The sequence below is a fragment of the Terrapene carolina genome, unplaced genomic scaffold (assembly GCF_002925995.2).
Source record: "Terrapene carolina triunguis isolate 2854851 unplaced genomic scaffold, T_m_triunguis-2.0 Scaffold130, whole genome shotgun sequence".
NCBI lineage: Eukaryota > Metazoa > Chordata > Testudines > Emydidae > Terrapene > Terrapene triunguis.
In genome coordinates this window covers 15,500,833-15,525,565 of record NW_020664481.1, presented here as the reverse complement: position 1 = coordinate 15,525,565, position 24,733 = coordinate 15,500,833, and the positions used below count along the sequence as shown (strand labels likewise).

At 40.8% G+C, this 24,733-nt stretch overlaps 1 protein-coding gene across 7 annotated transcripts in view; it reads right to left on the bottom strand.

Annotated features, from left to right (window-relative positions):
- The window catches only part of ADNP (activity dependent neuroprotector homeobox), a 42,952-nt gene that overhangs the window by 9,878 nt on the left and 8,341 nt on the right, over positions 1-24,733 (bottom strand). The window contains exons 2-3 of one of the 7 annotated variants that reach the window (XM_024205783.2): positions 19,374-19,532; positions 17,325-17,396 (exon numbers count right to left, since the gene is read on the bottom strand). The exons of 2 other annotated variants lie outside the window; for them this stretch is intronic. In XM_024205783.2, the coding sequence (XP_024061551.1) occupies positions 17,325-17,396; positions 19,374-19,410 (109 nt within the window). In that variant the 5' untranslated portion in view covers positions 19,411-19,532. Of the gene's footprint in view, positions 1-2,961; positions 3,032-11,853; positions 11,914-17,324; positions 17,397-19,373; positions 19,533-24,733 lie in introns of those variants that run through there. 4 more of the 7 variants (XM_024205784.2, XM_024205785.2, XM_024205789.2 and 1 more) reach the window with 4 other exon arrangements.

Below are 24,733 nucleotides of genomic sequence, written 5' to 3'. Positions count from 1 at the left end.
TGAGGTGGTAGAAATCTGAAAAATGTCTCTTTTTTTCCAGACATTATAGATACCTTTTCCGGGCACTAGAGATTAAAGGAAGCACAGACCGCCCCACCCCCCTTTTCTTTACTTTAAGAAAAGAGAATTTCATTTTACTTAAGCACCAAGGAATTATCAGAGGTGAAGAGTGAACTGTAACAGTAATGTTTGTTGTGACTGGAATACTTTAGAGGGCTAGCAGGTTGCACTGTTGGTAGCTATTTTATCTAGATACGCTGTGTGATTAAAAAGTGGAAAACAATTCAATAAAATCTTATTTTGTTTGAATGATAAAAATTTTTGCTCTTGTAAATTAATAATCCCATCATAGGACCAAAATCTATCCCAGCTCAACTAAAAAAAGGCAGTGTCTTTTTTAACCATGTCATTTGGCTTTTGATACATCTGTAGATATAGTTTTAACTCTTGCTAATCTTTACTTAAGTGTCATCTCTGGAATTTGAGATGATTAATAAGTACGGCTAAATTTTCGTCTTGGATATTTTTAGTAAAAGGTCAGGGACAGGTCACAGGCAATAATGAAAAATTCACAGAAGCCCATGTCCTGTCCTTGACATTTACTAAAAATACCCATGACAAAAGGGGTAGCTTGGGCAGCTGGGGGGAGGGAGGGGCTGGGAGCACCAGGGTCCCCCTCAGCTGGCAGCTCCAAACTGCAGGGGTCCCCAGTGCTGCCCGTGGGGGCGGAGAGCAGCGTATCCCCCTGCTGCCTGTGGGGGCTGGGAGAAGTGTCTGGAAGCTACGGGGCTCCCCACTGCCACCCACGGAGGCCGGGAGCTGCAAGGGTACCCCACAGTTCCCTGCCTCCACAGGTGGCAGGGAACCCTGCAGCTCCCCACCAGCGCTGGCTGAAGTCAGGGAGATATTTTGAAGTTATGGATTCTGTGATTTCCGTGACTAAATCGTAGCCTTATTAAGAAGACATCTATAAAAACACTATTTTGGTATGTGAAAATACATAAAATATAGGTCCTCTTTTAATTCTATCATAAGATCAGTACCAATTTCTCTTAAGTTATAACAAGACTGACAATGACAGTTTCCTAAACTACAAATGTGGACTGTGAATACAGAATTATAGTTAGGTATCTGACAACTTCCCCCTCCTCACACACACAACCCTCACCACACACTCCTTCCAAAGTTTGCTTCTTTTGACTGTCTACATACTGGCCTTTTCAGAAAAATGTCCTGGTATTTACAGATGTTAAACCAAAGTCCAGACAGCCTCTAGCAATCTTGCCTACACTTGGGCTCCCACTGTTAACAACACTGTTGGTGGAGCTGAATTTGGCATTAGCAACGGTGGGAAGTTTTTCAGAAAATAAACCTAGAATAGACAAGATTTCCAAATATATAAGTGCTAGTACAGGTCACTGAAATCAATTTCACAAGCTGCAAACATTACTGGCAGCAAGTGCTGCTAGCCAATAACTGCCTCATTCTTAATGAATTCAAAAATGGCTCCCAAGAAAAAGCTCTGGATTGTCACACTATGGAAGTTTCCTATTACTACGATTTACAGATTATGTGGGAACCAGACCCAATTCACAGAAACCTCTATGGTAAAATTTTCAAAAGGGTCTAAACCATGGGAAGTGGAAACATTTTCATTCAAAAACTAATATAAATAACCCATTATATTAAAAGGTAAAAAAGCAAGGACATTTAGCGTAAAGATGTTCGCCTGAATCTTTCTACTGTGTTTAAAATGTTTCAGGGATGACAGAGTTAACTCACTTGTAAACAGTATTAGCAACAATGGAATGACAAGGACAGAATGCAAACTTAATACTGATGGTCTATTTTCAAACCACAAACAAGGAAATTCAAAGATACTGCAATAGACTTTTGTATTTAATTTCCTCTAAGTAACATTTAAAGAAAACCCCAGTAATAGTACTACCACAAACATCATGACTTGTTTGATGTAGATACTATGTAAATTCAAGTGTATCAACTGAATGCTATACAAGTTAAGATTATTGATGTAGCTTTAGAAGATTTAAATTTGAATGAGACTAAAGTACTAAAACAATTTCACTGAAGTACTTATGTATGCACAGCTACTTTTCAGAAAGTATGTTTATTTTTTAAAAAAACAACACTAATACTTTGCCCTTACATAGGACTTTAATTTTAAGATCTCAAAACACTTTACAAACATTTAGTGACAGCATCCTGAAGTACATCTATTTTACAACTGAGGAAACTAGAGAGCCAGAGGTTAAGTGACGTACCGATGGTTTCAACAATTTAGTTACCAAGTTGGGAATGGAAGATGGGTGCACTAACTAACCTATAATAACTAGGCAATATTGCCTCCCATTAAAATCAAAACCTTTCCCATTATAATTACCCAGTTAGATTATCCTAGTCCATTCCTCATAGAAGAAGATGCACACCGAAATAACTGCATTGCTACTGGCATCTTTGATTAGAAGCCAAGGACAGAGTGGACCATGAACTGCTGTTTCCTAGTCCTTCCACAAGAGTGCTGAGACACTCTGCGGTGGAAGGGGGGGCGGAGGAGAATGAGAGTCCAGAAGAGAATCTTGAACTATTGCCTGTACTGTACCTGTTCTGAACAGGGGATTTCAGTTGCCCACTGTTGTAAATCCAGCATCTTTCATGAGCAAGAAATTTACTTGTAATTTAAAGAAAAAATTTTTTTCAGTGGAGTGTATCTGTCACACTAAGAGGGATTCTGACCATTCAAAAATTAATTGCTCAAATAACTTAAGTCAGCCTTGGTGAATTCTATTCACCCTTTTGCAATTTTTTTTTAATCATGGTAAAGGCGAAGAAAGTAATTTTGTGCCTCGGTTGGTAAATTTTCATTACTATTTTACAAGACCGATTCAAACTAAGTAGTTATTGAACAGAAGTCTGCATTCAAACCCTCGATTCATTTATTACTTGTTCAAGTAAATTCCAAGTTGGTCCACAAGGCCCTTTCCTCTTTCAGGTCCCTCCTTAAGACCCACTTCTACAAAGAGACAAGAAATAAGTTAACCATAACATTCAGCTATTTTTTAAAAATATAAGAGTATCTTGCACCATTATGCTGTGCATTAGGCTTTGCTGAATAACCACATCATGTTTTGATATTCTCCCATCTCTTCTCTCCCCCCTCCCGCAACATAAAGGCTGCCCCCTTTTTGTAGCACCATGTCCCAGTTTTTAAACTCTTCTGGACAGAGACTTGTGTCCTCTTATTTGTATTGTGAAATGCTTAGCACATTTTTGGGTGCTGTAAGGTTATGCAACTTAGGCCAAGATATAAACCCATAAAAAGAATGGTAAGTAATGTTTCATAGTGGAAATGGACATTGGCCATCTAGGTAGAGCTCTGTAAATGAAACATGGTAATAGAATAGATATTTGAGAACTCATGCAATCTATTTAATATTAAAAGTAGCATTACATGTAGTTACTTCCACAGATGAAACAGAAGTAAAATCATAACTAAAAGTCCTAGGTGTTTAAGATATGTAATGTGACAACAACTATATTTTTTATATTATCACTGAAGCAAAATTCCTAATATGGCTCAGCTTTGAGCCAGTTATATTAACAAATAAATATTTTCCATGAGCTATTCAAATTTTAGACTTGTAATTTATACCAATAGGTCCAAGAAATGAAGTGACCCTATTTTGATAAGAACTGTAAAGTGTGAGAATTAGCAAAATTCTACTGTAATTGTTTTCAAAGTAGACTAAGATTGATGGCAATTTTTCCAAGTGGAAAAAATAAGCTGTTACCCAAGAATTTCAACTAGATCAGTGGTTTTCAATCTTTTTTCATTTGCGGACCCCTAAAACATTTCAAATAGAAGTGCGGACCCCTTTGGAAATCTTAGACATAGTCTGCGGACTGCCGGGGTCCACAGACCACAGGTTGAAAACCACTTAACTAGATTAAGTAGTTGGTTGACTAAAGCTAATGGTTAGTAGGGTCATATCTCATTTCTAATTTCCCCATTTCCTCCCTTATTTTTAGTCTTTGGTTGAGTGAATTAAGTGAATTCTAACATTCCTAAAAGAAATGGAAACTCTGATTTGCAATGCATTCCCTTGGCAGAGTTGCTAGGAAACACCTATAGGCAGAGCCATTTTACATAACCTGACTCGTAATGGACCTTACATTTGGTAGGACAACTCCCACCTTTTCATGGTGTGGGTGGGTGGGTGTGGGTGTGTGTGTGTGCGTCCGTCCGTCCTTACTATATGTTCCATTCTATGCATCCGATGAAGTGGGCTGTATCCCACGAAAGCTTATGCTCAAATAAATTTGTTAGTCTCTAAGGTGCCACAAGTACTCCTGTTCTTTTTAAAGAAATACCATTAGCTGGAATGCAAGGAGGCATTTCATTTTATTTTTCAAAAATTAAATATGGCTAGAGAGATCACCACTAACATTTTTGAGGAGTTCATGCCAAAGAAGTCAGAAAGCATGATTTTCAATACTCATAGACTCATAGACTTTAAGGTCAGAAGGGACCAATATGGTCATCTAGTCTGACCTCCCGCATGATGCAGGCCACAAAAGCTGACCCCCCCACTTTCCCTTAACTCTGCTGTTGAAGTCTCCAGATCGTGATCTAAAGACTTCAAGTTGCAGAGAATCTTCCAGCTTGCGACCCCTGCCCTATGCTGCGGAGGAAGGCGAAAAACCTCCAGGGCCACTGCCAATCTACCCTGGAGGAAAATTCCTTCCCGACCCCAAATATGGCGATCAGCAGAACCCCGAGCATACAGGCAAGATTCTCTAGCCAGACCCTCATTTTGCCAGCGATGGCTGTTATTGCCTAATTGACTAAAATCACGTTATCCCATCAAACCATTCCCTCCATAAATTTATCTAGCCTAATCTTGAAGCCAGAGAGGTCTTTCGCCCCCACCGTTTCCCTCGGAAGGCTGTTCCAAAATTTCACCCCTCTGACGGTTAGAAACCTTCGTCTAATTTCAAGCCTAAATTTCCCCACGGCCAGTTTATATCCATTCGTTCTCGTGTCCACATTAGCACTGAGCTGAAATAGTTCCTCTCCCTCCCTGGTATTTATCCCTTTGATATATTTAAAGACTAATATACTGCAATTTAAAAAAAAATGAAGACCAGACTTACAATACTATTTCATACAAGGGTGAGAACAGGTTATTGTGCTTATAATGCATGTATATTTCCAAAGCAAAGCAATGTTATCCTTTGCTTAAACTGAAGAAATTGTTCTCTCTCTGTACCCAGAGTTCTCATTAACTGCACTTGTTAAGGCAAAAAATGATGAAAAAGCAGTCTGAATTTGATCAAGAAATTACACATGGCTCCAACAGCTTTTTCCCATAAAAAGAATCAAATGGAAATAAAGCAATACTGCTCTTGGCAGAGTCACTAGATATAGTGCACATATCTACTTTCCAGCAGCTTCTTCATACAGTTAGATGTCTGCACAATCTGCATCATACACACCAAAGAATAAATGAAGTAGCATATAGTAGGACATAGGTAGGATTTGATTGACCAAAACTGACTCTGAATTTCAAATCCAGACAGATGAAATCTTAGTAGTAACTTTACCCAATGATTCAAGATCAATGAGTATCTGAGTTACATCTGTAAGGACAGCAGACACTTGAGGGCATTAAAATCCCATGGATTTACACTTTCGCAAATTTTGTTTTATTCTCTAGAAGCTAAGATTTCATTTAAAGAGCTTCTAGTCCTGACTGCAAAGAATTTTTTTTCCACAATGTAAAACAACTACTGTAGAGTCTGCTGTCAGGCAGTGAGACAAACAGCAAAAAGGGGTAAACTTTATTTGTTAATAGGGCATTTATTTTGAAGCTTAATTACAATCATTTGAATGCCAAGCATTGTTAACTGCTTCAATTCTAAGGAGATCAGCTATACTAAATTAGTCTGCAAATGCCAATTAGCAGAAAGTATATCCTGCTCCAAGAGCATGAAGTAATTGAAAACTGGTACTAGTTATGGGTGGGAGGAACAATTAAGAGATCTTCGTACCGCTTGAACCCTCTTTCTGTCAAGGTTACTAGTGAAATCCAATGGATATAAAAAAAATTGTTCACTCAGAATTCTACAACTCATCTCCAAGAATACAGAAATCTCATCAGGTCTCTCAGATCTGAACTGACTTCCTTTTACAAGGAAGACCAAGTATGCCCAAACCAGAGAAGTCCACCTCTACTACCTGAAAAAACAAAATTTGTAATAGTCATATTTGCTGTGAAAAGGCTCCCCTCTTGGAAAAGGATGTAGAAACTCTTCTACCAGAAAGTCTGCTTTGCTCAGTGAATTGCCTTAGAAAGCTGAATCCACCTGATCCTTAAAAAAAAAACCTCCTTAAAAATGGAAAGCCATTGCATTTCACTTAGTTTGAAAAATCTCCAGGCTCTGGTCTAAATGAAAGGACACTAAGGCCTAGTCTACACTACAAAGTTTTGTCGGCAAAAGGCAGCTTTTGTAGACAAAACAGTGAAGGTGTACACAGTACAATGCTCCTCCCGCTGACAAAATAAAACCACCTTGACGAGAGGTGTAGAGCTTTTTGTGGCACAGTTAGATCGACAAAGCATCAGTGTAGACACGTTTGTTACATCGTGGTAACTGGCTTCCAGGAGGTATCCCACAATGCCCACCATGACCTCCCTGCTCACTGTTTTGAACTCCGCTGCCCTACATCAAGCTATATGGGCATGCACCCCTCCCCTTTCAAAGCCCCAGGAAGTTCTGAAACTGCTCAGCATGGAGAACTCACACAGCTACTGCCCAGCTGAGCATGCCGATTCTCAGCAGCAAATGCACTCCTGTCTAGACTACAGGGGAGGGAGGGGGTGGATCTCGTTGGTCTGAGGGGAGAGGAGACCGTGGGAGAACTCGGAGGGCATCACGGAATCAAAACATTAATGCAGAATCCTGCTCTCCCCGGCACTAGGACTGCAGCGGCAGGCAGGCAGGGCAGGCTGCTGCTTGGCGGGGTGTGGGAAGAGACTCATGTTGTGCTGTTCAGAGCCAAGGAGGAAGGCGGGGGCTGATGTCTGAGTGTCCACCTCCCCCTGCTGGTGAGCTTGGGGGGAGAGGGGGGGAGGGGGAGAGGAGACGGACAGGATGACACCAGTTGTCTGTGCACCAGCTTCTGCCACAGGCTTGGTTGCTTCCGGCTGGTGTTTGAACTTAAAGCCTGGTCTACACTGGGAGGGTGGGAAATCGATTTAAGTTATGCAACTTCAGCTATGTGAATAACGTAGCTGAAGTCGACATACTTAGATCTACTTACCGCGGTATCTTCACTCCGGTGAGTCGACAGCTGACATTCCCCTGTCAACTCCGCCTACGCTTGTCATTCTGATGGAGTAACGGAGTCGACGGGAGAGCACTCGGTCAATTTATCGTGTCTTCACTAGACACGATAAATTGACCCCCGCTGAATCGATCGCTCTGGAGGTAAGTGTAGACATGCCCAAAGAGACAGTGTGCCAACACACTCACTCTCCCCACCAACATACACACAGATACTCTCCCAACACACACTCCCCCCCACCCACCTCCTCTTCAGTTGAAAAGCCGCTGGCAATCTAGTGCCCATGGAACGATGGGATTGAGACACCATCATGTTACGCTGTACCTGCCCCCATGAGGCATTGCAAACCCTTCCCAAAACACTCTGCGGCCAGTTGCATAGTGGAACAGCTACCCACAGTACACTGCTCTCTGGGTCAATGCAAGAGCTGCTATTGTGGATGCACTCCACCAACACAAGGAGCATACTGTGGACACGCAACAGCAGTTTAATTACAGTGGTGGCTGTATGTCAGCATAACTTGCGAGCACTGAATCACCAACATTAGTGGGGAGCCACAAGGAACCTCATACTGTTAAGGCCCATGATTGCTGAGAAAACTTACTCAAGCAGCTTCAGTGACTAGATCGCTACATTACTCCATGCTCTTCTTGCACAGCCTTGAGATGAGAAGGCATAAATGGTGAGGGTTCAGAATGAATCTTACCAAATTGCTGTTCGGCTGGCATGTGGGTGGTGGAAACTGTCCTTTACTGCCCTTGTAGAGCCTAGATCTGAATGATTCTTTTACCAGGAAGCTCTACTATAGACTGCATTGACCGGTAATGGTGAAGCAGCCTGGTACTTTGATCTGCCAACAGAAGCCAGCACTGTATCTTGACATTCTGGGCTGTTATCCCAGTAAGAGCGAAGATACCCACAATGAAGGCTCATATTGTGCCACAGCAGCTGTTGCACTTGGGCAACACCCCCCTCCTTCTCGCTTATCATTTTAGAAGTCAAAAGAACTGGAGGGGAAAAGAACATTAAAAAACTGCACTGAAACGCCAAAGATGAGAGAGATTGCCTTTGCTGCTTTCCTCTTCAGCAAAGGAGGAGCAGGACTGAGGAGACAAATAAGGAGGAGTGCTGACTGGATAGAAGTAGCAGAGACTTTACACATTCATTGGATTGCCAATCCCTACTGGTTAAGAAGGAAAAACTATTTAGCTAATAATAAATAATAATATGCTTGTAAACAGAACTCTTCATCTATAGAACTCAAAGTGATTTACAAAGATAAGTAACATTACTCCTCCCATTTTTACGATGGGGAAATTAAGTACAGAGGTGAAGTGATTCACCCAAGGTCACAGAACAGCTGGGAACAGAACCTCCAGTCCACATTCGATGGACCACACTGCTTCTCCATTTTACCCTGTTTTAGTGGCAAGCAGGATGTAGAATAGATTTTGCCAGTCTCCTGCATATTTTCACACTGATCCTAGTTATACATGCACAATAAATCACAATGTGGTAAGTAAATATTTAATTCAGTGATCCTCTTTGTATTGAAATACCATGTACCCCTTATGCACACACACAAAATGTGTAGGGTCAAGGAGAGCCAGTAAAAATCTGCTGAAACAATTTTACAGAAAGAGTCCCTGAACATTTCTATCATCCCTAGTCATCAACCACAACAGTGAGATTTGCCCATAGGCCAACCTATTTAAGTTTATATTCATGATTTAACTTGCAATTTGTGCCAGGTCCTCCATTTCTTTTTTCTTTGCCTGTTCTAGATTTCTGTCCCACCAACAAGCACATTGAGAAATCCATACTGATGAATTCCAGTTCCACTAAGTTTGCCTTGAAGGAACCAAGTTACACTAAAATCCACATTTAAAGGCTGTGCAGAACACTCCAGACCGAAAAAAAATTGATGCTTAAACAGCAGAATGATTTTACTTTCCTTCTGGCAGTACCTTTACTGATATCTCTTGGTAAAACCTATATTATCCCCCAAAAAGACCCTGACAACCCTCTCTCTACAAAATCTTGAATATTAATGAAACTAAGTGGTTTGGTGACAAACACATATTGATCTGCATTGTGTTTCATACACATGTAGGGTTGCCAACTCTGACTGAAGCTATTCCGGGAGATTATTCCCCCTCCCCCCCAACATGACGTAATGTCATTTTCTTAAAATATCCTATTAAAATCTCCCAGATTGCTTTCAATAGTCACCGGGAGATCAATGCTGATTCTGGGAGACTTCAGGCCAATCCTGGAGGGTTGGCAACCCTATGCACCAGTCACAGGTCTACTATACATTTTTGCAAGTGTAACTTTCAAGTTACTCTTCCATGGTCAAACAACAGGCTGTGACAGAATGGGATGTGTCTACCAAATTGTGAACTCCATTTTGTATTTCAACCTTCATTTAATAATGTACCCTCCATTTTGGATTAGAACATCCATTTTGTATTAGGGACAATGGCTGAGAAGCCATCACAGGGAAATCTAGGGCCATCAACTTTGATGGTTTTGAACTGGTAGTTGAGAGACTATATGACAATGGACTCTCTACACTGAAGCCTGACTAGGGGCTGGTCTACAATGGGAACCAACATCAGCATAGCTCTCTCTCTCAGGGGTATGAAAAATCCACAACACTAAGACGTAGCTATGCTGATCTAACCTCCGATGTCTACAGTGCTAGGCTTATGGAATAATTCTTTTGTCGACCTAACTACCACCTCTCGGGGAGGTGAACTGCCTACGCTGACAGCAAAACTCCTCCCTTTGGTGTAGGTAGTATCTACATTGAAGCGCTACAGCAGTGCAGCTGGAATGCTGCAACTGTGCGGCTGTAGCAGTTTAAGGGTAGACATACCCTGGAGAAGGCTGGAATTTCCCAGCTGGAGCATATGGGCAAAAAAGGGCAGTAGCTACTGCGGTGAGGGTCTTTCTCTGAGCAAGAGGGTCATTCACTACCACATGCTGGAAGACCAGGCTGGAGAGAGAAGAGGATGCAGAAAGGTCTGCCTAGCCTGAAAGACTGATCAGACTGGACTCAGAAAGGGTTAGATCATATTTTTATTGCGGGGGAGAGGGCGGGGAAGGAGTATCTCAGGGCTAGCTGGGATTTTGCAACAATCACTAACTCTAGTACTTTAAGAGTGACTATGGCTAATCAATCCTTTGATAAGCCTGTATTCCTTGCTTACCTGACACATTGTCCCTGAAGGAGTTGATCAAGAAGCTGAGCATGCCTACAATGAAATGGAACTCTGAGGGAGCATGTATAAGCAACTGGAGTTGCTGGTTTTGGAATTTATAGCAGCCAGGCTGGGGAGCCCCACATCCCAAGGAAGGGTGGTAGACACAGAGTCTGAACCTGGAAGTGTCCCATAAGAGACCTAGGCTTGGTCTACACTAAACCCCCAAATCGAACTAAGGTACGCAACTTCAGCTACGTGAATAACGTAGCTGAAGTTCGAAGTACCTTAGTTCGAACTTACCTCGGTCCACACGCGGCAGGCAGGCTCCCCCGTTGACTCCGCGGTACTCCTCTCGTCTAGCTGGAGTACCGCAGTCGACGGCGAGCACTTCCTGGTTCGACTTATCGCGTCCAGACAAGACGCGATAAGTCGAACCCAGAACTTCGATTGCCAGCCGCCGAACTAGCGGCTGGGTGTAGACATACCCCTAGAGCTAAGAACAGCGATTCTGGGGGCTTAGAAACACATGGGATCCAGTGGCTCAGTCTATTCACAACAATCTGGTGTCTGTCCAGCAAGGGAAACTGGGCCAGATTGTGACACTGGGTGAATTGTTTAGCTATAAATTAGTTATTTCTGCTTTTCAAGGTGGCACCCTAAAATACTGACTACACTTAGCTAATGGTTGCAATAAAGTCAACTGATATTGGGGCTAATACAAAGCCTGCTGTCCTCAATGGGAGCCTTTCCACTGCCTTCAAAGGGCTTTAGACCAGACCTGTTGTAACCCTAAACAGACCTCAATGGAGAATTACTTTTGCTTCACTGCAAAGTGACCTTAAATATAAACTTCACACAATGCAGCATTTGGGGTACAATTCCTAGCTATCTGCTCTTACTGTTTTATAAGCTTGTCAACCAAACTAGATCAGAAAAATTATGAAAATGGTGTGAAAAATATTGCATAACACTTTTAAATACTTCCTGGATCACGGGGAGGTGTGTACACTAGGGTTCTGAACAAAAACAGAATTATAAAAATTGTGGAAGAGTTTTGCTTAATTGCCAGAGGAATTAACAGTATGAATACCCTAGATGCAAGAGACCATAAAGTTACTCCACTTTCTACAGACACATGACAAGAGCAAAAAAGAAAAAAGCTTGTAGTAGGCAAACTGAGTTTACCCAAAAGAGGAATTTTAAACCAGTCCTGTACTTTTCATGATACTGGCAGCTCAAATTCCTCATTTAAGTATTCCAGTATTTAGATCTACTCACTCTTCTGCAAACAGACCCCAAGTGACCGTCAGCTCCGCTTCCTGGCTCTTTAAATTCCAGATGAAGAGGCAGCTGCAGACACATAGTGGCCATTTTAAAATAATCTAACTGTTGCAGATTGCACAGCCTCCTCTATTAAGTTAATTTCCTTTTCTTTGTCCGGTAACTTTTAAACCATATCTTAGCCTTTAACAAGAATAATCACCTTCACTGTATGGTATAAAATTAAGAGTTTCACACCTCCAAGCTAAGGTAGCCATGTAATCCAATCTCCCTAGCAAACCAGCTACCATGTGACAGTCAGCAACCCAGACAATCACTTCAAAGCAATGGAAAAATAGAGGGTTTTTGTAAGACTACTAGGAAAAATACTATGTATTAGAAAATGTTAACACACACTATATGTTAACATTCAGTATAGACAAGGACTGAAAAGTCAATGTTTTACACAGTATTAGAAAATGCTAATGGTATGCATTTTCTTAATCTAGACAATACCTTGGAAGGTAAAAGTCCTTTGCTTAATACCTAGAGCCCCATTTTCCACAAATTCAGAACAAAACATATAAAACTAAAAATGAAAAACTCATCCATCAGCGGCAGCTCCTGTCCCCTGGGGCTTTGTCCAGCTCCCCACTCCAGGCGTGGCAACATGGTGCACGGGGTCACAGCACTACTCAGGTTTGGCCCAGCTGCCTCTGTCATGACAGGGGGTAGTCAGACAAAATGTAAGTGATTGGCATTGCAACCTGGTGACAGAGACAGCTGGGCCAAACCTGAGCACAGCTGCGATGCCTGCGCCAGGCTGCAACACCCAGAGCAGGGAGCTGGACCCAGCCCCATAGAACTGCTGCTGCTGTGGAGTGAGTGTGGGTCAGGTTCACTCTGCAACAGCTCCCAGGACCTCCCAACCCCCTTGGGTGTCAGCACTCTCCCCTCCCCCGACTGGGGGTAGGAGCCAACACCCTGCATGGATAAAACAAAGTAACAAAATTCCCCCCATATATAGGCTATTTTTAGAGCCTCATGACATTTTCTTTTATATATACATATATGACACTCTTGACACACACACACACATATATATATATATATATGTGTGTGTAAAAAAGAGTGTCATGAGGCTCTAAAAATAGCCAATATTCACAACTAGAAAGGTAAGAACCCACAGGAATGCATGTGTCCAGGGAATGTACTCCAAGTCACCACAGGTGCTTGTCTTTCTCACTCAAAGGAGAAGAGGAAAGAGGAAGCTCCACCACACACCCTCTTGCTAAGAAGCTTCCCTCTTAATTTAATCCCAGAATGAACTAGTTTCTACTCCAGAATGAGTAAAGCCCCACTTTCCAGCTAGTCTACAATAACCAGACCTTTTACAGAGCAGAATCTCTAACTCCATCATCTCTATTACTCCTGTACAGTCATTTTATAAACTCTGAATATAATCCAATTGAACATAGTTTCTCTATTTTATAAGAAAATTTGCCCCTTGAGGTTGAAAACTGACTATTCAGAGAATACTACTACACTTCTGACACTGAGCAAATTTTGTCACTTTTTAAAAGAGGACAATATTTTCCTCTGAACTGAGAGCTTCACCCAGTCAGATGTACCTGAAAAACAGAAGCATGAGAGATTGACATTTTTGACAGTTATTCAAAAGATTAACTTAATAGTGGTTTGATGATCCAGGGCTTCATTGCCCTTAAAGGATAAGACATTTTATATGACTACTGTTCTATACAAATAAACACAGTAAATTATTAGTGTCCATAATTCCACAATCTTTTTAGAAATGTTGTGGTAAGACCTATAGTCAAAGGGATAATTTTACAAGGAACCATTGCTGCACAAAGGAACCAAGATAACCCAAGTTTTTCCTCATGGTGAACCTCTCACTTCATCAAAGCATTACTAATCCAAAATTTTACCATCTCCTTATTAATAAGAAGTCCGTTTGCGCCATTTGGAAGCCCTACAATTACCAGCATATTTGGAATTGCCAGATAAGCTTCTACATGTATGAACCTAGACATTCCAGCAAGTTATCTGCATGTCAGGAACTTAATCTGCAAGGAGCTACTTCATGAAAGTGCACTTTTCCAAAACTAAAAGCCCTTTAAAGCACTATACAAAAATTGAATCTAAGAATATTTTATTTCTATTTAAAAATCTCAAACTTTGAAATACCAAACAGTTAGATACCCCAATACTTTTTAAAATGAACACTGAAGTATTTACCCAGTAGGGAACTAAACATGCTTTTTTTTAAAAAAAAAGTAAGGTCAACATCACAGATAAGTTTTCACTCCTTTCTTGTGCAGCTCTCTTTGGCTGCCTCAATCCCTTTGTGATTTCTGTGCACCATAATTCTAAATTTCACTATACAGCTGCCCATGGAGCACAGAATAAACTGGCTGGAAAAGAGAGTTAATCAAGAAAAGGAAGATAACAAGGAAGTGCTGTTCTGGCATAAGAAACCAGAATAGGAAGGAAGAATGAGAAAGAAATAAAAAGAGAGCAAAGGGAAGCAACAGAATGAAAGCAAATACATGAAAATAAATGTAGGTTGAGTACATTTGTTAATTCATAGTGGTACTGAGTTTTCCTGGCAGATGGCTCCCAGAGCTGTGCATTTGTTGTGTAGGGAAAGCATTCAGAGTGGGGGGGTTAGCAAGGTGTCAGAGAAAAGTAGTGTTAGGGCAGAATATTGCCAATTAGCTAAAGAAACAAGTATTTTTCAAGTCAGTTGTCACAGCAAGCAACTTTCCTTACCCTACCCCTACCACTCAAAAAAATTCAAGCTCTCTAACTCCTTAGCTCAGGGGTGGGCAAAGTACGGGCCACGAGCCGTTTTAAGCCGGCCCACAAGCTCCAGCTGGGGAGTGGGGTCTGGGGTTTGCTCCGCTCCAGCGCTCCATCTGGGGGCCGCACCATGAGGCTCGGCCCCGCTCCGGCACTCCAGCCAGGGCGCTGGGTCGGGGGCCGCACCACGCGGCTCAGACCCACTCCGGCACTCCAGCCAGGGCTGCACCACATGGCTCCCGGAAGCAGCTGCATGGCTCTGCTCCAAGGGTCGGGGGCCACTCTGCACGTAGGAGCCGGAGAAGGGACATGCTTCCAGGAGCCGCTTGAGGTAAGCCCCGCTCAGAGCCTGCACCTGAGCCTCTCCCCATGCCCCAACCCTGATCTCCCTCCCACTTTCCAAACCCCTTGATCCCAGCCCAGAGCACCCTCCTGAACCCCAAACCTCTCATCCCCAGCCCCAACCCCGAGCCCGCACCCCCAGCCAGAACCTGCAGCCTTTCCCGCACCCCAGCCCCAGCCCTGATCCCCCTCCTGCCCTCTGAACCCTTCAGTCCCAGCCCAGAGCACCCTCCTACACCCCAAACTCATCTCCAGCCCCACCCCAGAGCCTGCACCCTCTCCCGCACCCCCCAACCCCAATTTTGTGAGCATTCATGGCCCGACACACAATTTCTATTCCCCAATGTGGCCCTCAGGCCAAAAAGTTTGCCCACCCCTGCCTTAGCTAGTTTATCTGGAAATATCGAATGCTATAATAAAATGTTCTGTATAAGTTAAAACTAGTATGGTACCATATTTAAGGAAAAACACAACAATGCAACGTAACAGCAGTAATACTATGGTTTCTCACCTACTTATGAGTTATCTCAAACGTTAAAGCACAAATAAAAATTGAAGGCAATCACTGATTTGGACATTAGGGCTGAGGTTTTCAAAGCTGCCTAGATAATTTGGATGCCTAGCCACCACTAATTTTAACTGGAATTGGATGTCAAGATCCTTTAGGTGGCTTTGAAAATCTGAGCCTAAATTTTCAGCCCTAAGTCAATTACTGTGAAGACAGAAAATTGGAAGAAAATGAGATGGAATTTAATTCATTTCTGACTTCCTATCTTTCCAAACTATCACTGCTGTGTTACTATTTACTATCAGTTCAGAAGGAGTATTGTTCCATGAATGACACATTAAGGTGAGCCCTCCTGAAAAGTGTTTTCTGTTGTCAGTATCCCCTAAGTAGCACAGAAGCCCACCAGTCCTGCAAGAATAAACACAGCAACATCCCAAGCTGTAAAAATGAGAGCAAACAAACATCAAACTTACACATGGTACCATTCCTTTATCAAAGGGCTCTATATTTTGAAACAGCAGAGGACTTAAACTGATTTGAGTATCAAACTGAGCACTCCAGAGGGCCAGATTCTCCTCAAGCTCAATTCTTTTGCCAGCTCACAAGTGCACAGTTGGGATTTTATTAACGTTGCAAGTCATTTTTGTAATACTGGCTAGAAAGAAAAAAATCACACGAGACTTAAAAAATGTGATTTTAAACAAGAGGGAAGCAATTTCTTGCTTATCTACTGTGCATTGCTATTTATTTCTACCAATTAAATGGCTATTTTATGAGACACTGCAACACTTCTTAGACTTACCATTTAAAAATACTGACCCTCTTAGATAATTTTTTTTTTTAAGTGTACAACGGTAACTTCACACTAATTTTTATAAGGACAACTTCCCTAAAATGCTATTTTCCCTCCGAAAAATTGAGGTTGCAAATGAAAACCAATAACTATGCTTCTGGGTGACATTACAAATTATATGTATATAATTTTGACTCTTTCTATGAACATATTTGGTTGATCCTTCCTCTCTATACTGTGATTATTTTACTCTTGTACGTATGGAAACTTAAGAGAGACTTTGAGCATTTCAATGACTTGGAATAGTGCGATGAACTGCACAAGAAAGTATCAGATCTATGTGTATACAAGAGATGGGCAAGTTTGCAAGCACTTGTATGCCCTAATAGTCTTCTCTGCCCAACTGTGCTTTTTGGGAATAATGCAAAGAGTAATCTGTATGCACCTGTACTCAAACAGTCAAACTTGTACATCCTATTAATGTAAAGAAGACTTAGTCTGAGTTGGAATAAATCCCAGCTTATTTAGTAAGAAAACATGTTTCTAGAAGCAAGTTACTGAGTAACACAGGAAAAACAAATCTGACATTTCCCTGGGATGCACTATGACATCAAGCTATTTTTGACAATAAGAGGCACCACTACAACCAAACTTTTTGAACAGATGGATTTTTATTTGGAAGCTTGTCTCCCAGCTTCACATCTAACATATTCGCAAATATTTTAACACCTGCATTTTAAAAGGTCAGAACAGCAAAAGAGACCACAGAGAGAATTTATACTACTACAGCTATAATAAAAAGACCTTGCTCTAAATCTTTCCACATTTTGAAAAAGGTCTCAGTTTTGCTTTTCTAGTTGCAACTCTTCAGCTCCAAAATCCAGCTGTGGCCTCAATACTCAGTGAAAACATTCTAGCAGGTAAGACAAGTGAATTACTAAATTCAACATTGGATGCCCAAAGTTAAGGCCCAAAACTAAGTGCAACTCATGCAGTTTAAAATGTAGTCTCTGAGACCCTCACCTTTAATATGGAGGTGCAGCCCATGGACACTATTGGTCTCATGCAATGTTCCATCTTGTTCCACAACCACTCCTACAGAGAAAACTTGACAATAGTCTATTATTTCATAACAGACCCTAAACTTGGAACACTTCCCCTTTCCTGTGCAAAAGTATCTTCCCTCTACTTAAAGTTCACTTTTCACTTATTCTTCCATCACTAACTTCTTATGAACTTGTCTGTGCTAAAATTCAGTCATCTAGAAGAGGTGTTATCTAGTTAAATCTGTCGTAAACTACTCAGGGCAGGAGCTTTTGCTGTGTCTGCAAAGTACAATGCAGACTATACCATCGCAATACAAACATTCAAAAGGTTATATACCCCAATTGATCTACTTTAGAGAAAGTTCTCCAGATTTTTATAGTGAATTTTTAAAAAGCCTACCACTCTCTCACATATGTATTTAACATTATGTTGTCTTTTCCTGTCATCTCCACAACAGCAAATACATACTAATCCAGAGTCGGTGGGGGTTAATCAAAAATGCTAGTGACAAAGGTGTTTTAGCATACCAAGTCAAGCATAATTGAAATGGACTAGCCAATACATTACTGTATTTGTAGGATGTCTGTCTTGATGATCTACATAAAGTCTCATCTACATAAAAGCTGGTTTGCTGGGGCTTGTCTACACTACGCAGCTTTGTCAACACAGCCTTGTCGCTAAAAGTCAGCATGTGTAAACGCTCTCTCGGTATTTTGTCGGCAAAATACTTCCAGCCCCGTGAGCAGCATTTGTGGCTTGCGTCGGCAAAACTTTTGTCTTTCGTGGGGGGACTTTTTTAAGTACCCGTGAAAGACAAAAGTTTTGTCAACAATGTCGCAGTGTAGACAAGCCCTTGTTAACATCTATAATAACTTCCAACTTCACTCAAATCAAGAAGTGGAGAGAGGTAATCTCTGTTTACCAAATTATGTGCATTTTTCTATTAACTGATTGTGTTACATTTCACTTTGCAGCACCCTCTCCTTTGAGTAGTTTCTCTGTTGGGTAGTTATTTCTCAAGAAATACTTAACAGCACAACCAGGATTCAATCAGCATACAGGACAAGCATCAGTGCAATTCTCAAACCGCAAATCTTTAAATCAGATTTAATTTCTCCATTGGCTGTAAACCAGCATTACATTATTGTTGTTTACTACTCCAAACTTTATTTATTCAATACAATTTTCAGTGTACATTATCTTTAGCATTTCATCAGTACTTTGATTTTATTCCAACAGATATTATGAAGAAACCTTAGACTAATCTAAATATTACATGAGACTGAATAAGGCTGCTGTAAAGGTTGGTAGAGTTAACATTTTACTTTTTTCATTCTATCCGTTTAGAAAGCAATTCTTTTTTTTCCCTTTTAAATAAGTGACCTTCTTTCTTCCCCCTATCTTCCTCCCATTATACAGAGCCCAGCTACTCAGCTAACTTTTCAGAGTAATTTATGTGCAAATGATTGAAAATGTTTTTAAACATTTCATTTACAAGCTTCCAAATGAGTTATAAACAATGAAGTTGTGATTTAAAAGTAACATATACCTTGTAAAACTCTAAGGAATAACTTCACTTAAAGGGACACTCAATCACATTTTTCTCAGGATTATTTTATCTACGCATTACAAGTGATAGCTAAGTTTACTATACAATTGAGACGAATATATTTCTTCCAGTTTTTTTTTTTACTTTGTCCACGACAGTACTTTGACATAATCAGTTTCACCATTTCCCTGTATAATCAGCTTCCCCTTCTGTGTGTGTTTTTATACACAAGAAGGGAAAACATTTTTTAAAGTGCCAGTAAATTAACTATAAAACCAAGAAAACAGTCAGGGTGACTCAAACACAGGTGTAGTACCTGAAAATTTACTTTTTAAAAATGTATCTAGATTTTAAGTTGGTGTTCCCTTAAGTGTAAAATTTCCAAATGCTACACATTCAGACCCATTCCCTCAATTTTTTTGCCTATACTTCAAACTCTTCCCGTTTCTATTCAGTACATATTATGAGGCATTTACCTCCAAAATTAATGGTGCTTGGGTGTCTCAGACTCATTGGGCAAGTTTCATGCAAAAGCCTCCAAAAATAATTCTCCTTGCAGAACGCCCACCTCAGCGATTATATTACACCTACTGCGTGAGGCCAAAGCCCGGACATAGGAGAAGGCTCATATCCTGCTGTACAAAACAAAGTGTTAAAGACAAGAGATAAGAATGTAATAAGGGTAAGTTTTACATTTATAAATTATGTTTCATCGTGAAGGACTAATGCTCATTATGAACCAAACGTACAGGTATCACTACTGAAATAGAGCAACTGCTGGAGTTTAACCCAGCTGCCTTCCTCCATTGGCAAGATTACAAAACATTTTAGCAGGTTTTAATTTTAAGCAAAAAATTCCTCTAGTTGACACTATAGTAGAATATTTTGATCTTCAGAACTTAATTATCCAAATTGGAATTCCACCAGGATACAGAACTAACACTGCTATTCACATGCCATCTTTTGATCTCACAAGCAGTTAAGGCTTCCAGTTTTACATCTCATCTGAAATACAGCACCTTCAGCATGACAGTGCCCTCTACAGCCATGATGCATTCCTGATGAAGAGGTGAAGTGCCACCTATTGAGTAACCAACTGTACCTGTTTTCTCCTTGGAGGGTTTCCATCCAAATATAGACCCATCTTGCAATCTAGGGTCTTAGGAGATCATATAGCCCAAGGTAATACGGCTGTCAACCACAACTATGAGGAAATACATTCAGTAGGGCAAGATTCAGATGAGAAGTCTCATTCAGGTTCGTATCTGCTGGTACTAAGACGTGAAGTAGATTATGCCGGGTGTTGGAATGCATTAGACTATGTTCTATAATCCATTTGCTGCACTTTAATTCATCTCACTCATTCATGTTAATAAAAGAATCAAGGTACTTCTATTTTAGGCAGGTTTTGAAGCAGAAGAAGTCAGGTAACTTCAGAGTAGGGAACCAGGAGTGAACAAATCCATCAAAGCTTCCAAAGTATCTTTTAGTTGACCATTAATTTATTAGAGCTTTTCAGACAGAGGATAAAAAGTTTACCAGATTTTCCTCTAGGAGTTGTTTGATTCAAGTGATAGTCTCATGGAGTTCAAAACTTTCTGATAACATCCACACCCTAATAAAGTACTGGCACCACTACAGAAACTGGATTAAGATTCTGGAAATTTGTGGACTAAATTTATTATAGAAATAAAACTTTAATGGGCTGCTGATATGATACAACAATAAAGTTTAAAGCAAAGACTTAAAATTTAACTATTGTTTTAAAAACCTCAGAATTTACATTCTAAAGAAGAGATTTACATTACATACTAGAAAACTGGGCTATTGACTAAGATTGGAGGAATGGAGTTATTTTATTTGAAAAATATTTTTACTATGAACAATAAATTTATTTCCCTGCCATACTGGATTACTTTTCTGACAGAGGACTGGACAGAATGAATAGTCAGTCCTCTGCATTTCTGTCAAGTCCAGATCACCTCATATTCCTCTCTCCCACCTGAAGACCAATTATATAAACTACCTGCCTGGCTGAGGCCTGTTTGGAGCACATCAGTGACAATTACTACATCAACCTGAAGATGTGACCATTGAGCAAAGCAAGGCACTTCAACCTGTACCAGGGTCAAACAAGTCCAGCCCCAAAGACTGAAACTAGTTACCCTACATGGTACAAACCATGATCATCAAGCCTCTGGCATTTTTCTGAATTTTAAAAATCCTGAATAAAAGTTTTCTCCAATAGGAAAGTCTCATTTTACTGACATTTTATTACGAGTTAAAGGGAATTATTGGTTTAGATATAAAAAGTACAACACAACAGCATGTGTCAGAACTGGTTGCAGCTGCATGCTTCTTAGTTCCAAGCAGTAAAAAATGTTAGTTTCCTATAAGACTCCACTTTTTTCTTTTGCTTCGCTAGTCCATGTACATTTTAAATATGGTCTATTTCCAAAGAGCCACTTTAGTTAATTATGCGCAAATAGCATGCTCTGAGAAGCCAGCCGTGAAAGTAGAATGAATAAAAGACTATATTAATACAACATTATGGTTGAGATTTTTGAACATACTATTCTGAAAATATTAAATTATGGCTCCCTCAGTAAGAGAAATGCAACCTCCTTGTGCCTATGGACTATTCAGACATGTATCCTATTGTGCTCTGCTCACCACAAGGTGAATGATGGGAGATGCCTGTTTACCAGGGGCTGGAACACTGGCACCTGAACGTTCCATAGCAGTTGAGCCAAGCGGATTTGAGGAGCAGGCAGTGACAACACCAAGAGCCTGGGGGACAGCATGGAGCGAGATGGGAGAGAAAGCCAAGATAAAATAAGGAAAAAAACACAGCAGGGTCAGGGACAACACAGAGGAAAAAAACAGAGTGACAGAAGCCAGAGAGAAAAGTGGCAAAGAAAGAAAAGTTGACACAGAAACCTCCCTGAAAAGGTAAGTGTGGCTTCTGGATAGCCTTGTTCCTGCACTGAGAGGAATAAATAGTTCGAATCCTGACACAGCCACCATTTGTTTATATTAAATACTTCATTTTTCCTCTGTCAGACTACTCCTCACGTGGTAGTAAAACAGCTCCAACTGACTTTCAGAAGTACTGGGCACCCACAGCTCCCTGTGAAACCAATGGGATTTACTGGTGCACGCCACTTCCAGAAAGTCACAGCTAATGTTTCACTTTTCCAATAACAGCTATAAACCTATGAAGGAGATTGGTTTTCAATATAAAACACACTACACTCTTGGTAATTTCTCTATGGACAACAAAAACACCTATTTCACTCACTCTATCACAAACAACAGACACTGTACTCAGCTTGTCAGTTGGTAAGAGTTCAGTCATGGTAGATCTATCCTTGAACAAGGGCTTGCTTTCACTGCTTCAGTTAACGAGTTACTCTACTCAAGCTAACCTAGCTCAAGAGTGGACACACTGTGAACCACATTGCACTCAAACTACACAGAGCAAATAGATTTGCAGAGTGAGGGGATTAGCAGATAATGAATTATACTAACTCCAGCTGTAGCCTGTAGCTGCATCCTCACTGCATTTCTAGGTCAAACATCAGCAGCACTTGACTATCAACCCTGATGGGCCAGCTAGCTCAAGTAAAGCACGACTTAACTCGAACTAGAGATTTGTGTGTGTGGAGGGGAGTCAGGTTAAGGGTGACCTGAGTTATACCTCGAGTTAACACTGTAGTGAAGCCCTGAGATTAGTTTGATGGTCCAAACTACATGTATATCTATGTTGCAATCAAAGATGTAATTGCAGTGCATTCAGACATACCCGAGCTACCTTTAATCTAGCTAGCACTGATACCAATAGCAGTGAATAGGCAGCACAGACTTCAGTGTGGGCTAGACACCCAAGTGCATACCTAGATTTGTACATGGGCAGGTAGGCCTCACTGAATCCCATGCTGCCATGGCTTCACTGCTATTGGCACCTGTGCAAACTAGATTAAAGCTAGCACGGTATGTCTAATCACACAATCCAAATGCAGTGTAGACATATCCTGTGCGCTCATAGGCTGTGTCCACAGTAGGACTGAGACTATGCTAGCAGCTTTTCTAGGATGACAACTTGAAAAAGACATCACATACCTTCTGAAAATTTTATATGTGCTACAGTTTCAATACCAAATATTACTATAACTGAACAAAGTAAGCAACAATTATTTCTCTATTTGTTCAGTTTGTTTACTTTGTACCATTTACTTCATTATGTACAGTCAGGTCCCACCTCCTCCCACCCAACTAAGTCACTACTGGAAAGTCCAACTCCTAAAAATAATTTTTTTAAAAAATATTCAGAATATACTATTTAAGAAATGCTGCATCAGAAACTGGATATTTTAAATTAGCTAATCACAAAAATTCAGGTTGGCTGGCTCTCTAAACAAAATCACTGTTAGCACTGCTTCTCTGACCAATGTGAAGTTCTTCAGTTTCTCATTTTAACTGTTTATACTGTTTATATAACCAAGTATATATTCCCTGGGGGTGGGGGGGTAGAGAAGAAGAGATGGAGAGTTCATCTACAGCATGGTTTTACAGCACACCTATAAAAATCCCTGTGTAGGAAATTCTTATGCATTCTACATTTCCCTGCCTAAGACCACAGGAACAGCAATAATCAGCAAATGCTTGAGAAGTTCCCTGTTTGTCTCTGATCTCTTTGGGCTCACAGTCCAGCCTCAGGTTGGCTGCTCTTGCATAAGGGTCTCCAGCTTCCCATCATACAAAAAGAACTTTCATGAAAGACAGCCAAGGCTGTAATGACCGAAGTATCAATAGTGCAGCTGAGATTTCTTCCTCTCCATTCCCCTTTTTAGGTTAAAAATCTCTCTCTCTTCCGCTGCCCATCAGACAGGGAGTCTAACTCAGTGGTTCTCAATCAGGGGTCCAGGGTCCACTGGGGGGCCTCGAGCAGGTTTCAGGGGGTCCGCCAAGCAGGGCTGGCATTAGACTTGCTGGGAACTAGGGCAGAAAGCCGATGCCTGAGCAACTTAGCTTCACAGGGCCCCCTGTGGCATGGGGCCCCGGGCAATTACCCTGCTTTCTACCCCCTAACGCTGGCCCTGGCTTTTATACGCAGAAAAACAGTTGTTGTGGCACAGATGGATCGTGGAATTTTTATAGCATGTTGGGAGGGGGCCTCAGAAAGAAAAAGGTTGAGAACTCCTGTTCTAACTCTCACTTTTCATTCTTTCTTGATTTCTGGAATTTTCCACTGGTGCCAGAAGCTCCACCTAGTGGGTGTGTACACTAACTGCACAGTTTGAACAGGAATTAACTATTTCCTTACCAACGGCTACATTTATTTGGGAACCGTAACTTTGAATTTGCTGACTTGTGTTTAAAATCTGAATTAAAATGTCACATTAATTTAGGTTTGTGATTTAAAAAAAAAAGTTGCTAATTTATTTATTTGACCATGCAAACATTTAAATAGGTCGATTCCTGCTTTGTGTTTTTGATGTGCCCTAGAAACTAATATCAAAAGTTGTCTGGTCTGTATGGCACAATATAATTAAGTGTACAGGAAGTCTAAACTGGAGGCACCAATGGCCGAGAAGATAGGCCACCACACCCAGTAGCCCCTTTAAAATGAGCATTTGAAATTGCCAAGGATATTTATTTAAATAAATAAATATGTATACACACACACACACACACCCAATAGCTGCAGTGAAATCAGTATGTACTGCACATGCTCATTATACCATTCTCACTTGTCCATAGCTATTTCTTAAAGACTTTTGTGTTGAATGTAATAAAGCCTCAAAAGGGGTCATGATTTTCTTATACCATGATA